We start from the raw sequence: 14,416 nt of genomic DNA, 5'->3' as shown, positions 1-14,416 counted from the left end.
CACTTAGCTAACTTGAGCTCATGTATGTTGCCTCATCTGTGCAAAGAACCACTATGTGGAAATATGTCTGTGCATACAGACAGCTATGTATACGTATCTGTCTCTCCCTATCTCCCTCACAGATGATTACCCTAATTATCAGTATGTGGCACATATATGCGTATATGATAACAAAGATTTATATATATATATATATATATATATATATATATATATATATATATATAGCTAAATACATGTGTAGACTGATATAGACTGCCCACATATATCTACATACCACAGTTACATAATGTGCACACACAGCAACAGTTAAGATGACATCCTTATTATATATATATATATATATATATATATATATATGTGTGTGTGTGTGTGTGTGTGTTTGTGTGTACATGTGTGAGTGGATGTATGACTGTCCCAACTTCATGTAGAGTGTTGGGGTTATCTGCGCCTACACATCACAACAGTTGTCATACCGAGGCTGCAAAGGGACATAATCCACTCACCCCAGAACCCAGTGCCTGTGGAATGTCACCCTGTAGACAGAGAATGGTGAGCAGGTGGTGTAATGTGCAATAGTTGCAATGCATGACTTGGACAGGCCATATTGTCACTGACCAATTGTCCACCTACAAAACTGCAACTGGCCAGACATGGCAATACTGTTAACTGTGCACACATAGCAGGGGTATTAACAGGTAGCCCACTATTGGGACACTAGATACAATAACAGCATCAAGCAGGTTTACTCTGCAGGCCACACATGCTGTCTAACACACGACACTTAGCGTACTCCACAAATAATGTGCCTGCATCAACATATACAGCAGACATAACCTGTGGTGCGTATGACAGGTATTGTGAGCTGTAGTGTGTAATACTAGTTAGATAGATGTTCTAATCTCACATCCTCCAGCTGTGTGTGTGTGTGTGTGTGTGTGTGTGTGTGTGTGTGTGTGTGTCAATATATCCCCTCACAGCACTATGGGCGTGCTAATATGTGCTGTCTCCAGGCAGTGGTATGCATTTTTGTGACATTTTAGGATGGTGCAGTGGTGCAGTGGTAGCATTGTTGCCTCACAGCTAGAGGTTCTCTGGTTTGATTCTCAGCTGGAGTGCTTTCTGTGTTGACTCTGCATGTCTTCCCTGCATTCGTGTGAGTTTTCTCTGGGTACTTCAGTTTCCTCCCACATTACAAAGACATGCATATGGAGCATTTCTCCCCTGGCCTCTGCTGAAAATTGGCCTTGTTCCAAGTTGGACTTCCCTTTAAACAAATGTTAAATAAATAAAAAATTTTCTCACCCTGTGACTGGCTGCTGGCCTCTAAATTTTCTATTCTATAAGGCCTGCTGATATCATCCACCTTAAAAGCACTTGCTGACAGTGTAGTAGCAGGTAAACAGTGTGGTGCATGCGATAAGTCCTGAGAGCTATAGTGTGCAATACTAGATAGGAAGGGGTTCTACTTTCACAGCATCCAACTTATGTTTGTGTGTGTATATAAATATGTTCCCTGACAGTAGTAGAGACATGCCCATTTGGCCTGCCCTGTGCATTGATTATGCATTTTATGGCCCTATGACTAGATGCTGGCCGTAAATTACTCCCCTCTACATAAGCATAATTGATGTCCGCCACCATCTACAGTTGTATGTGCAGACTACCCAGGTGACATGTATCAAAGGGTAGTAGAGTGTGTCACAGGGTATGAAAGAATGTTGAAGCTGACTGTTCCCATTGTCCCTCACACACTGTTCTACACATATGCTCCCAGGGAGCCATGCACATTTACTGGCATACCTTGCTGTTGTCATATCTCTGCTGTGCTGCCTTGCCATCCTGTGCCACTTTGTTTCCGCCATGTGTCCATAGTTGCACCACACAGACTCCTGGGACAAAAACATACACAGCTCGGTGACACACCTATCATTCTGTAACACTACCACCAGTGTACCATCAGGCAACAAAGATACACAACGTTAGATGTGTACTCCTGACACATGCCAGCATACAGTACCTGTCATGACCCACAACAACTGCCATGGCATAACACTACTGCACTACACAAACAAATGTAAAGTTATATGGTCACCCTGTGCATCAGATACATATATACAGGTCTCCACATCAATGGCATGGATGGCAGGGATGTGGCACAGGTATTATCACATGCACAGGGTGTGGTGTGGTGGTGCTAGAGGTCTAGGCAGTGTCAAACAGTTTACAGTATGTGTGCAAATCAGGAAGTGGGTGCTGTTGACATGAGTCATGGAGTGGTGCTGTGTGTGTCTGCAGGTGACCTGCATGTGACAGCGGTGTTGGAGTGTGTGCATGTACACAGTCAAGCTCAGTGCTAGCTTTACAAGTGAATATGGTAGACAACTGTGGGCCATACATGGTATAGTGGACAGTTTACATCGAAACTGGCTCCTCCATGAGTAGCATGGGCAGCACCATGCCAAAGGTCAGATGTGGTGCTAGTACCTGACAGTGACTGCTATCTGCTGGGCATGTTTCCCCATGGGACCACTCAGGACCACATGCCCATGGCCTGCCACATCATGGTGTGGACAGCATCTCCCTCTGCAGTGCTGGAGGTGCTGCCGCTATAGTAATGTGAGTGTGCACAGCCATGTGGACTACCAGCAGATGCTGTTGCTGGCCTATGTCCACATGTCCGAAGCCCAAACCCAACCACATGCTCCGGCAAAGACAACATGCGCTCAGAGACAGACACTATGTGAGTCACCGTCTGTACACTGCATCAGTGAAACCTTCTGTGGCATCAGCAATGCGGTGGAGGCAGTCATGCGTCAGAATATACTGCATCCATAACCCTAAGCATCCATCTGGTGTTGCATTCAGCTCAAGCCTGTGCTCCATGACAGCCCAAAATGTGTGGTGAGTGACCCACAACGTGATGCCTGCAACAGGAAGTGGATGGGCAGCAGTCCTCTTTTGAGCACCCCTGTCAATTGACCTGTGTGGGACCTCAGCAGCTGTTTGGCTATGGCCAGTGTCTACACTTACTGACACCATAATTCTCACACTGTCCTGTACTATGTCACCATCCTCTGACTGCCCAATATCTTGCCTCTGGTGACTGGGTATGTGTGGGCATACTGACTGTGTGTGGCGACAATGGGGGCAGGAGATGGATGTCAACCTCTGGGACAGATTAGCCACCAACAACCCCACCTGTGAATCACTATGGCCACCATCAGAGTCTGATAAGACACTGACATCAGGTTGTGAGGGGGAGAGACTCCAACCCACCTGTTCATCTGTGAGAAGCAAGACAAAAGCAGTACATTATGGTAATCCACACAGACTCATACAAATGAGGATACACAACTACAGCTCATGTCCCACATCTTCTCATCAATGATCTCATGCACAACCCACACACCCATAACAACATTCACAGACAACCCAGGTCCTATATAACATGCACTTCAGTTACATCTAGGTAACGTTGGAAGTTCAATACACCTGTGAGGTATGCAATATGATAGTGTATGTGACAGAAATACACATTAAACCCAGTACACCTATCTTGATAATGCTATGCATGTTGTAATACCACTGCCTCAGGTGTGTAGCTTCCCCCTATTGTGTCTGAATGGGCATCTTGGAGTAATTGCCTCATGTATACCAGGCTGCATAGTTTCTCAAAACTATAAGTGCAAACACATTAATGTTTGTACACATACATAGCTGTCATTCCCTAGGCTATGCACTGTAGTTAACTGCTCCAAAATGGAGTATACAATTATTCTATTCTAGCTAAACAGAACACTTGTGCAAAATGGCAGCCCTTAACATTCATAGGGTATATCTGTTCAGGCAAAACAGCAGTATGACACTTACCAGGTACAGGACCATGAACTCCAGCCACACCTGATGTACCCATGAAAAGGTGAGGGAGACCTATTGATTGCAACACCAAATGTTGTAATGTTATAAGGTAATATGTGCAGATATCCACATGTACAGTAGCTAATGTGATACTGACTATATTGCTGCCATTCTAAGTATATCTGCACAACTGTGGTGAAAAGGCAATGCAGATAGACCTGACACCCATGTAGTGGTCTATAGAGCCTTCCACAATGACTGCAAATGTATTATACTGGTGAACAGAGTCAGCTTACTGCGACACTCCTCTGATGTGGATGCTGTGGCACACACCTCCAGTATGTTTGGCATGATGGTTAGCTGGGAGCTGTGGGTCGATCCTAGTTTCACCAGGAATTCCTCTGTGGTTAAAAGTGGTTGTTGGATTGCAGGCCCTCAACCGGTGGCAACATGATCCCTGGCAACAGCAGGTATTGACCATGTCTATGGCCCAGTGTCAAACCTGCATGTAGGTCCTGTCCTGTTGGCCAATATCATTAACAGCCCTCTCAAGGTCAGCCCACAATGCTGCCCACTGTTCTTGATTGTGGTGACAACTTGAAAAGAACACAGTCAGGCACTTTTCTAGTTTATTTGTGGTGACAACTTGACAGCAGGATGTGATGGTTAGGTTTGAGGGCATCCACTATAACATCATTTTCTGCAGATGAAAATGGAAGAGGTCTCTGTTGATACATTGTACCTGCAAGACAACAATAGGGGAAGACGTTACAGGACCAGATACATGGATATCCACAATGTAAAGACCCTGCACATCCAAAATGGGCTGCACTACCCACCGCTCCCTCACACGTCATACCCCACAGTCTATCAACACACTACATGTGTGGCTATCACCAAGATAGTAGCAATACTGGTTATGTCCCTGTGCGCAGTGACAGAGTCTGCTCTATGTCTCTACACTCATCACTGCAGTCTACTGTGATGTCTTCCCTAGGGGAAATTCCCACTACTATGTTATACAGCCACTGTCAAACAAAATAGCTGTGTGCTATTGCAACAGCTATATGCAGACAATCCAGCAACACCAGTGTGCCACAATGACATACAGCAATACAAACCTGCTGTAGTATATCTTCCCTGCAGGCATCATACCTCTCCACTGCACAGATGTTTCTGGAATGTGAACATGTACCTCATAGATGTGGTCATTTTGGCATACACATGTGGATGTCTGACAAATGGTTGGCCAGTCATTGATCATTGTTGTCAGGATATAGAGAATCTGTCTGTCACATGCTAGATCCCTCAGAAAACTCTTATGCTACAGTAATATTTGTTAGTCTATTCATACTCTTACTTTGTACGGCTAAGTTTGGGCCTGTGTCTCCCCACTAATTATGGCTATGACCTGAATTCCTGCTGTAAGGGGTTGACAGGAATATTAGCCATAGCTCTCATGCAATGAGGTACGAATGTCAACAAAACACTGACCTAGCCAGAGTACATCAGGGACAGTCAGGGATATCTTTCCAATGACAGAAGTATTTCTGTTTGACACTGACAGACTGAGGGGAGATGAATTACAGTACATCGTTTCATATTATAGTTATGTACACCCTTACTTACTGTCAGTATGTCTAACTCATAATCTACTAGCTTTCCTACAACAGCCAACCATTGTAAGAGGGAGTAACAGGGGCAGAGCTGTGATTTTATTTAAAGGAGGGACAGTTGAGAAAGTTGCTTGTAGCTGTTGGACAGCAAAGTATCACCAACATGTCAATACCATAGATGTACTACAGGCCTACTGTTGTAATCCCTATTTCCCATACCTCCATCCTCCCATCTGCACCCCATTATATGGGGACATGTATTACATACCTGGTAGAGTGAAGTAATCCTATTTTAGCCAGAACCTTTGCAAACAGCTTGCAAAACTGTTGTCTGTCTGAGTAAAGCAACATACAGACCTGTTCCCCATAAGCAGTTGATTGTCTTTTGTAGGTGTGTGGCTCAGACTTGCTAATTGCATCCAAAACAGCTGGGTTGCACTTTCATTAGCCAATGACAATGGACCACAGTGCAATATATAAGGGCTTCATGTAGGTCCTGGCCCCTTTATTTGTCTTTGAGATGGATATTAGTGAGATGTGGAGACTACAGCATCACAGAGGGTAGGTACAAATACTGTTACTGTTGAGATTTATAAGGTATGTCCACAGTTTTGCATGATATGTCTGGCCATTGTCCCATGACATTTTGATTATCTGTCAGTTCAGTGGTAAACATTGTGGGTTGTGGTCAGTAAGGAGAGACAGAAATGTGAGTGTCAGATGTCATACCCATCAGAATATGCATGCTGATGCAGTAGTTGCTATTCGATCAGCTCACTATATTTGTAGGGGCAAACTGTGAAACATGCCCCTGTCGTTGGACCTTAGCCCCCACCCTTTATGTATGGTTTTGCCTGGCTCCCTTGTTCTAGGGGGTTGTGAAGTATGGTAGGTCTGTAGCAGCTAGCTTAACATACAGCTATGTATGTCAGCTGCAGCCTGGGACACATGGGGGGGGGGGGAGTGTGAACACTTTGGAGTACAGCAAGCTTTATGTGTAACTGAGGCAGCAGTGTCAGCTCTGTTGTTACAGCAGATGCAGGGTAAGAATACCCTTTACAGTCCAGTCGAGGCATGTGCTTAAGGTACATCTGATATGTAACAGTGCCAATCACAGAGTAGTAGGTAACATATGCTTAGGCTAAGTGACTATGTGCAGTGTGACCCTACCTAAAGGCCTTTGACTTGAAAACATGTTTAGCAGTTAATTCAGTAGCAGCAACCTGTGTGGGTTAAAATTGCATGACTCAGTCATTACTTGCTGTATTCACAACAATGCAATTGAAGTGGAACACACTTGATTCAAACCTAGGAGTCTGGGTGGCAAAATGCACTGCATGCAAGGCACTTAACAGACTGAGCAACTGAGTCAGTGCTGCAGCAGGAGTATTTGCAACATATATGTGTGGTGGTGCTGTGGTAGCGTTGTTGCCTCACAGTAAGACGATATCCGGTTCGATTCTCAGCTAGAGCATCTTCTGCGTGGAGACATGCGCAAATGGGTGTACCTTTGTTGAAGGTTGTGCATCAGGGCTGGCAACTCGGTACGTAAAAATCTACTGCCAATCATTAACAGACTGGAGTTCCACTGTGGCGACCCCTAACCGGGAAAAGCCGAAAGACACAACAACATATGTGCATACATACAGTCTGTTACACATGTTGGCTGCATTCATCATTATGTGCATGGCTGTCAACAGCAGATGTTCTGCAGCAGGGTCCCAGTTGTACACATGTACTTTGCCATTGCTGCCTTAGCAGATCTGTTTAAAGATGTTGCTGATAAAAGGGTGCAGTCACCTGCTATCCTAGGCCTCACATCCATCCATTATTATTTATTTGGCTGTGTACTGGTGTACTTTTTTGCATCAGAGTCCCAGGGACACTCACATTTTCCCAGTAGATGTACTTGCAGTCTGTCAGTGGTAATCAGTATATTTTGCTGGAAACACCCATTTTAATTAAGAGCTGAATGGCTTAGTGGGCTAATGCACTATGCTTTAGTTGACAGGGGCCCAGATTTGAGACTTGGCAGGGGTGATTACTTTGCAGATGTGCCTAAAACTGTGAGAAACACAGAAAATCATCAAGGCACATTAAAGCACATATAAAACACAAATACCTTATAAAGAATTGCCCAGGGAACAACCTGTTGTAAGACAAGTTTAATGGTACATCACAGATAAAAACTCAGTACAAAAATAAAAACTAAATAACTCCAGTCAAGCGCCTTCATCCATAAAAATTCAGGACTTTGTCAGAACAACATACACAGAGTTACAAGTAATTTAAATAGTGAAAAATCAATAACTCAAATCAATTAAAATTAGTGACATCACTGCTTAAAGGTCCAGTGTGATTCAAAATCAGGAACTAAAACAGTCATGTTAAAATAGTAGATTTGTATTTCAAAATAGGCATTAGGGAACAGCAAGCATTAATACCTGGACTAGTATTGGCATTTAACCTCAGTTGCCAGAAAGTTCTATTGTTTCCAGTTTATTTTGCCAGTGTCCCCCAATGTCTTCCTTCATTGCCTGTAAAATACCAAATTGGAATCTAGTGCAAAGGGAAGAATTTTCTAGGTGCCTAAATAAACCATCATTTTTGTTTTTAATTCTTATTGCATATAGATGCTTGTAAATACATTTTCAAAAGGGTCTCTTGGTTTTCCCAATGTAAAATTGTTGACATCCTGTACAAATTGCAATGTATACCAGACCCCTTGACCGTGGACAATTCTTTACAAGGTATTTGTGTTTTATATGGTCATGGTTTACCTCGTTGGCACACTCCTTGTTTTTACACATTAAAGCACATTTAAGAGGGTTTGCACTAGTTTGTGTGGTGAGCCTCTTAGCTCCACGCAAACTCGTGCTAAAAATTTAAAAAGAAAAGAAAAAAGGGGGTGATAGGACAGTGGTGAAAGGGGGAAAGCAGGGGGGAAAAACATACTGAAAGACAGGTAGGGGTGTGCAGGATAGGTATAGGAAAGGACCATAACTTTCCATTTCTTGTACAGCAACAGCTGTACATTTGTACAGATTTTGTACATGAATTTGGACCCTTAAACCCCAGAGAGAGAGGGGTGAAGACAACATAAATGTGTTGTTATGCCAATTGGACCAAATTAGTTGTGTCCAGTGGACACAGGTGAAATGGAGAACTATGTAAGGGGCAATATTTTTTTTGTGGAACAGGTGCCCATTTTTTTTTTTAAGGACAGAGTGGAATGTTGGGAAAGGGATATAGGTACATGTAGGGAGGTACGTTGGGTAGAAGAAGTTGCATTTGTAGGCAGACAAGACAGACAAGACAGCATACAGGGGCGGTGTGTGACACAAGATGGGGGTTAAACGCCTTGGATGGAGAGGGTGTTGTGGAATCAAAGATGCATGTGCCCCCAGATGGCAGCAGTGTGACTGAGCTCCCAACCCGTGGGCAGTCAACACTGCTCCTTTACTGCCCCAAAGGTGTCTGTGCTGGAGGCTGGGTGCCAGGGCCTCCAGGCCCCACCAGATTGTCAAGTCTGCCCTCAATCTGGTGCAGGCATTGTTCATAGCTCCTATGCACTATCCTGTGCACCATGGCTGGTATTTGATATTGGGTGACTACTGCCCCTCTGCCATTGCTCCCGGGGGGAGCTAACCCCATCCCTTGAAGTGGTTCCACCCAAGGGTGGTGCAGGGCCAGCAGAGGAGGCACCATTGGCTTGATTCCCAGACATGCTGGTACCCAGTGCCACAGCCAGCTGATATAAAGTAGGCAGATCAGCAAGAACCAGCCTACCCTGTCATGCTGTGGTGATAGAAGTGTATCAATGTGTATAGGTTAGTTATGAACAAAACATTTTGTTAGTTATAACAGCATTCCAGAACCTTGGAAATAACCCATTAACATATCAATGCATTTTATATGGACCACAACAATAACATAACAATCAATATAGTAACATCATGCCAGTAACAGTTACAGCATAAGGCCAACAGCATAGGTAATTCAACAAGACATGTTAATATGCAACCATTGTAATACATAACAATAATAAAACACATGCCCCAAAATAAAGTTTAGAGAGCAACATATGTTAATATTAAACCATAGCCAATGAAAAACAGTAATAAATTTAGATGAAGATAAGGGGTGGGGATAGAGATAAATACAGTTCATTAATACTGGTATAGGCTACATAGTTTACAGCAGTACGTGCTATATAGTCTACAGATCTGTCCTTTCCTTATGTTTAACAGTGCCCTATAGCTGCTTTAGCACATACATACCTCTCAAGAAATCCACATGGGATGGTATGGGCCAAGCAGTGACACCTGTAGGTACACAACTACAGAGAATACTTACATGTCAGGTGGACCTATATAACTACCAAGGCATAGAGTGGACTGCTATAGTGTGACTGTTCTATTGACATAATCATGTTGATGATACATCTGTGACAGAGGGATTATGCAACAGTAATTGCATTCTGTGACAGCGTGACACTTGAGAGACATGTATGTGTGCAACACAGAAAGTAAACAACTATCATGCCTTCCTTGGCAGGCATGGGGATAGAATTTAAACAAACCTTCACAGACACTCCAGGCATACAGCCATACCAAGATTACACCTTTTATTTATTTTATTTTGTTTTATTATTATTGTACTTTTTGCCTTTATTTTATGAAGTCTTATCACATTCCTGGTCAATGCTGTTAACGGTCTGTTACATCTGAACACACAAATTATTTACTTATAATAAAGGCTACTTCACCCATTTACCTGTATTTCCTGTGAAGAGAACATCTGTCATCAATACGTAACTGATTCAGTAATATTTATTACTACATGGCACTGGATTCGAACCCTGGACTGTGTGTGACAAAATGTACTTCACACAGAGGATTTAACAAACTGAGCTACTGAGCCACTGCTGATTACTGATTAACTAATACTTGCCTAGAGCTCACCTGGAAACAAAATATGACCTGCTAATAGTACTACAGTTTTATACTAGACGGCAGTGACAGTTGAACAAATATGCATGAGATTCACGCATGACAGAGATACTAGATAAACTATACAGTGCTACATAGAATGCAGGTGTACACAATATACTGTTAGTGGGTGGAAATATCTGTGAAGTCTACACAGCATATCAGATTATTGGGTTGGCTACCTCACACATATACGGTTGAAGATAGTATATTTGCAGTCTACAGCTATTGCACTGTCATGCTTACCTGCAGCACCATACCTTGGAGCATGAATGCATATAGTTGAAATGCAATGGTTTGCACAAGACAATCCTGATATACACGATATACCTTGGGTGTTAATGCTATTGCTTTAGATGTTATTGCAGAACAGGAGTCATAATGCAGTTCTTGTAATACAGCTCTGAACCTACAGTTATTGCATAACACTCTTTATTAGCTATACCTTGATTCAGGTAGTAGTATTCTTTTTTATTTTTATTTCAGAGCAGTTGCCATAATCAATTTCATGCAAAACAGCCCTAATTACACACACATTGCACAATGCAGCTTTATTAGGGGTACTTTCATGCAGGCACTGGTATAGTTTGAGTCCTTATTGCACAACAGTTGATGTAATGCAGGTGCTGCAATACAACTGTAATTCCACAATTATTGCAGTAGTAACTTTATTTCATTTACATTATCATGGTTAATGCTTTAGTCTACCCTATTTATTGCACTATAGTTTGCAGTTGTCACTTATTCCAGTATAGACCTATGTCTACAATCATTGCAATACACACATCTTTAATGTATGTGCCTATTGGCAGTTACTGCATTACTCTTTCTTGCTTAATTGACTTTAGATTGCAAATTAATCTGTACTCACCACACTCACAGCGCAACCTGGCCAAGCACTCAGCATGTGCCTCTAGGTTGCAACATCTCTCCTATGCAGCTGTAGGGAGAGAAGCACACCATTATGCATACCTGTCTATCAAACATTCAGATTAGGTATTGGTAAAACAGTGCTAACAATACTTACAAACTTGTAGAGCATTCCCAGCCTAAGCTTCCTGGATCCAGGTGTCCAGAAGATCCCCCTTCTGAGGCTTCAGGTCATCATAGTGGTGATGAACCAGCTCACCTGTGCTGGGATACCTGTAGCACTGTTGAGATTACATGCCAGCTGGTTCCAAGCCTCTGCCTTGCACTCTGAACCCTGGAACTGCCCCTGCAGCAGCTGGTCTTCATGGTGTTTCACCAGGAGTCCAACCATGACCCTGGACTCCAGAATGCCCCACCACTGCACCCGGATGTGCGCACCCTCTCCAGTGTCAACCATAGTTCCTGCATAGCTCAAACTCCAACTGGTTATACTGTATTCCCACCTGTTGCACTTAATATAGTCTGTTTTCCCACCCTTACATGCCATTAGGCAATTTTTAAAAATGCAGTGCATAGCTTGGCATAGATCAAATCAGTGCAGCTGAGCTGAGCAATGCTTAAACTGGCAATGCATAGCAGTGCTTAGCAGTGTGCAAACCAGCTAAGCACAGCCAAACAATGCCAAGCACTGCCAAGTAGTGCCTAAACAGAGATTGTTTAAGCAGTGCTTAGCAGGTCTGAGCAAGTCTTATCAGAGCTTAGCTGAGCACAGCAGATCAGGATTGAAAAATAATCAAAATAATTTGTCTTTGCAAAATAAATGCTTAACTTCCCTTCCATGTATTTAAACCCTGCACTTGCTGCACATAAGGTCGTAACTCTAACTACTTTGCTACATGGATATGTGGAATGCTGCTATACTTTTACATATACCTCTGAGCTACATTGCTAAGCACTGCACTGCGCTGCACAAACCTGCTAAGCTATGCTTAAACTTGACCTTTCAATCACAAATTAAATGCATCCAGTTTCTATTTTTAGATGTCTGCCACATGTCACTTGCTGCGCTCTGTCGCGTGCCACGCAAACTTGAAAAAAAAATAAATACATTGATATAATGCACATAGACATTACAGGGGGTGTGTTAGTCATCTGTGGACACAGTTAGTCACACACTCCCTACACTGATTCAGTAACCATGTTTCATAGCTCTCTCAGCAACTCGCCATCATTAATATGCATGGTGTGCTACCGAGGGGGAACCATAAGCACAGACATAGTAACTTCTGTGTAGTCTCTACACTGTGCCTACATGGATTTTATTACATTTGGGGGGTTATTTTTAATAAAACTATGTTTTGTTCTTTAGTAGTAATGATTTGTTGTGTTGATAAAAGTCTTGTAAAAATCTTGAAAGTGGTCTAATATTTCTTGTATGTTTATTTTTTCTGCAGGAAATTCGTATTTGACCAAAACTTATTTACGAGTTATGTTTGCAGAAAATAGTTAATGTTACACTTTTTAAAAAATGCCTTAAGTTTAAAACTTGTTTTCCATTCTTTGCAGATTCTATTGTGTGTGTGAAATGTCTTAAAGATGGTTGGCCCAATGATAGACAAGACATGTGCATCAAGAAAGTAATTGAATTTCTTTCCTATGAAGAACCACTTGGTGCAACACTAGCAGCAGTTTCCACATTCCTGGAAATGGCCACGGCTGCTGTCCTAACAATCTTCATAAAGTACCATCATACTCCTGTTGTCAAGGCCAACAACAGGGGGCTTAGCTATTTGCTGTTATTCAGTCTCATGCTGTGCTTGCTTTGTTCATTCATTTTCATAGGCAACCCAACCCATGTGACATGTATGCTTCGCCAAGGTGCATTTGGCATCATTTTCACAATGGCTATCTCTTGTGTTTTAGCAAAAACTGTCATGGTATTCATTGCTTTTACTGCTAGCAAGCCAAACATCATCTTGCAGAAATATGCAGGACCCAAACTACCCAAAATTTTAGTTATGTTCTGTACATCTGTTCAGATAATAATATGTGCTTGTTGGTTAGTTGTCTCTCCTCCATTTAAGGATGAAAATACAGCTTCTGTAATAGGCAAGATTATTATAGAATGTAATGAAGGCTCACCTGTACCATTTTGGTGTATGCTGTGTTATATGGGCCTTTTAGCTGTTGTAAGTCTTATAGTTGCATTTCTGTCCAGAAATCTCCCAGACAGCTTTAACGAGGCTAAATTTATCACATTTAGTATGCTGGTATTTGTTTGTGTATGGATATCATTCATCCCAGCCTACCTGAGCACACAGGGGAAGTATATGGTGGCTGTGGAAATATTTGCCATTATGTCCTCTGGGGCAGGACTGTTGCTTTGTATATTTTCTCCAAAGTTCTACATTATTCTGTTTAGACCAGAAATGAATACCAGATACTACATAATGGGGAAAGGTGCATTCAAGAATGGAAAAGACTAAAGTAAATATTTGTAAGTAGTAACTGAACTACAGAAAGGGGGTTAATTTTATGGTCCATTCTTAAACAAGTGCTATAACTGGAATCATCTGTACTTTCTTTATGAGCTGATCATTGTTAAACTTTAATTACCCTTACTAATCTCTTCTAGTAAGTTTTTTGTTCTTTTTAGCAAAAATGTGTGACGATGGTGATGAAACAGCTGCCATCCAAGGATGATTCTTAAGTCAGAACCCAGTGATCTAGAACTATAACAATATTCTTGTTAAGTGCAGAATGCCAACTAACTATGAAATAATAATCACCCTTTACTACATTGCTCTTCATGTTTTACCGTAATGTTTATTTCACTATAAAATAACAAAATGCACATAAGTCTCTAGTTAATTACCATGACTGACCCTCTGTATCTGGCATAGTCTCTCTCTCTCTCTCTCTCTCTCTGAGAGAGTAGGCATAACATCAAATAACTTTTTTTTTGTTTTCATATGTAAGACAGTTACAATCATATATTAGAGATGCTGGGGAATCTGTTAAAAACCCAAAAGCTTAAAGTGGAGAAAAGACCATAGGTGGGTTACATGGATATACTGA

General features: G+C 42.1%; 1 protein-coding gene across 1 annotated transcript in view; it reads left to right on the top strand.

The window, feature by feature from the left end:
* LOC122803812 (extracellular calcium-sensing receptor-like) overlaps positions 1-13,824 on the top strand; it is a 153,966-nt gene extending 140,142 nt beyond the window's left edge. The window contains exon 4 of the mRNA XM_044073497.1: positions 12,905-13,824. Within this exon, the coding sequence (XP_043929432.1) occupies positions 12,905-13,824 (920 nt within the window). The remainder of the gene's footprint in view (positions 1-12,904) is intronic.
* Positions 13,825-14,416: the final 592 nt, after the last annotated feature.

The sequence above is a fragment of the Protopterus annectens genome, chromosome 6.part0 (assembly GCF_019279795.1).
Source record: "Protopterus annectens isolate FY-2018-M chromosome 6.part0, PAN1.0, whole genome shotgun sequence".
Classification (NCBI taxonomy): domain Eukaryota; kingdom Metazoa; phylum Chordata; order Ceratodontiformes; family Protopteridae; genus Protopterus; species Protopterus annectens.
This window is presented reverse-complemented; position numbering and strand designations above follow the sequence as displayed.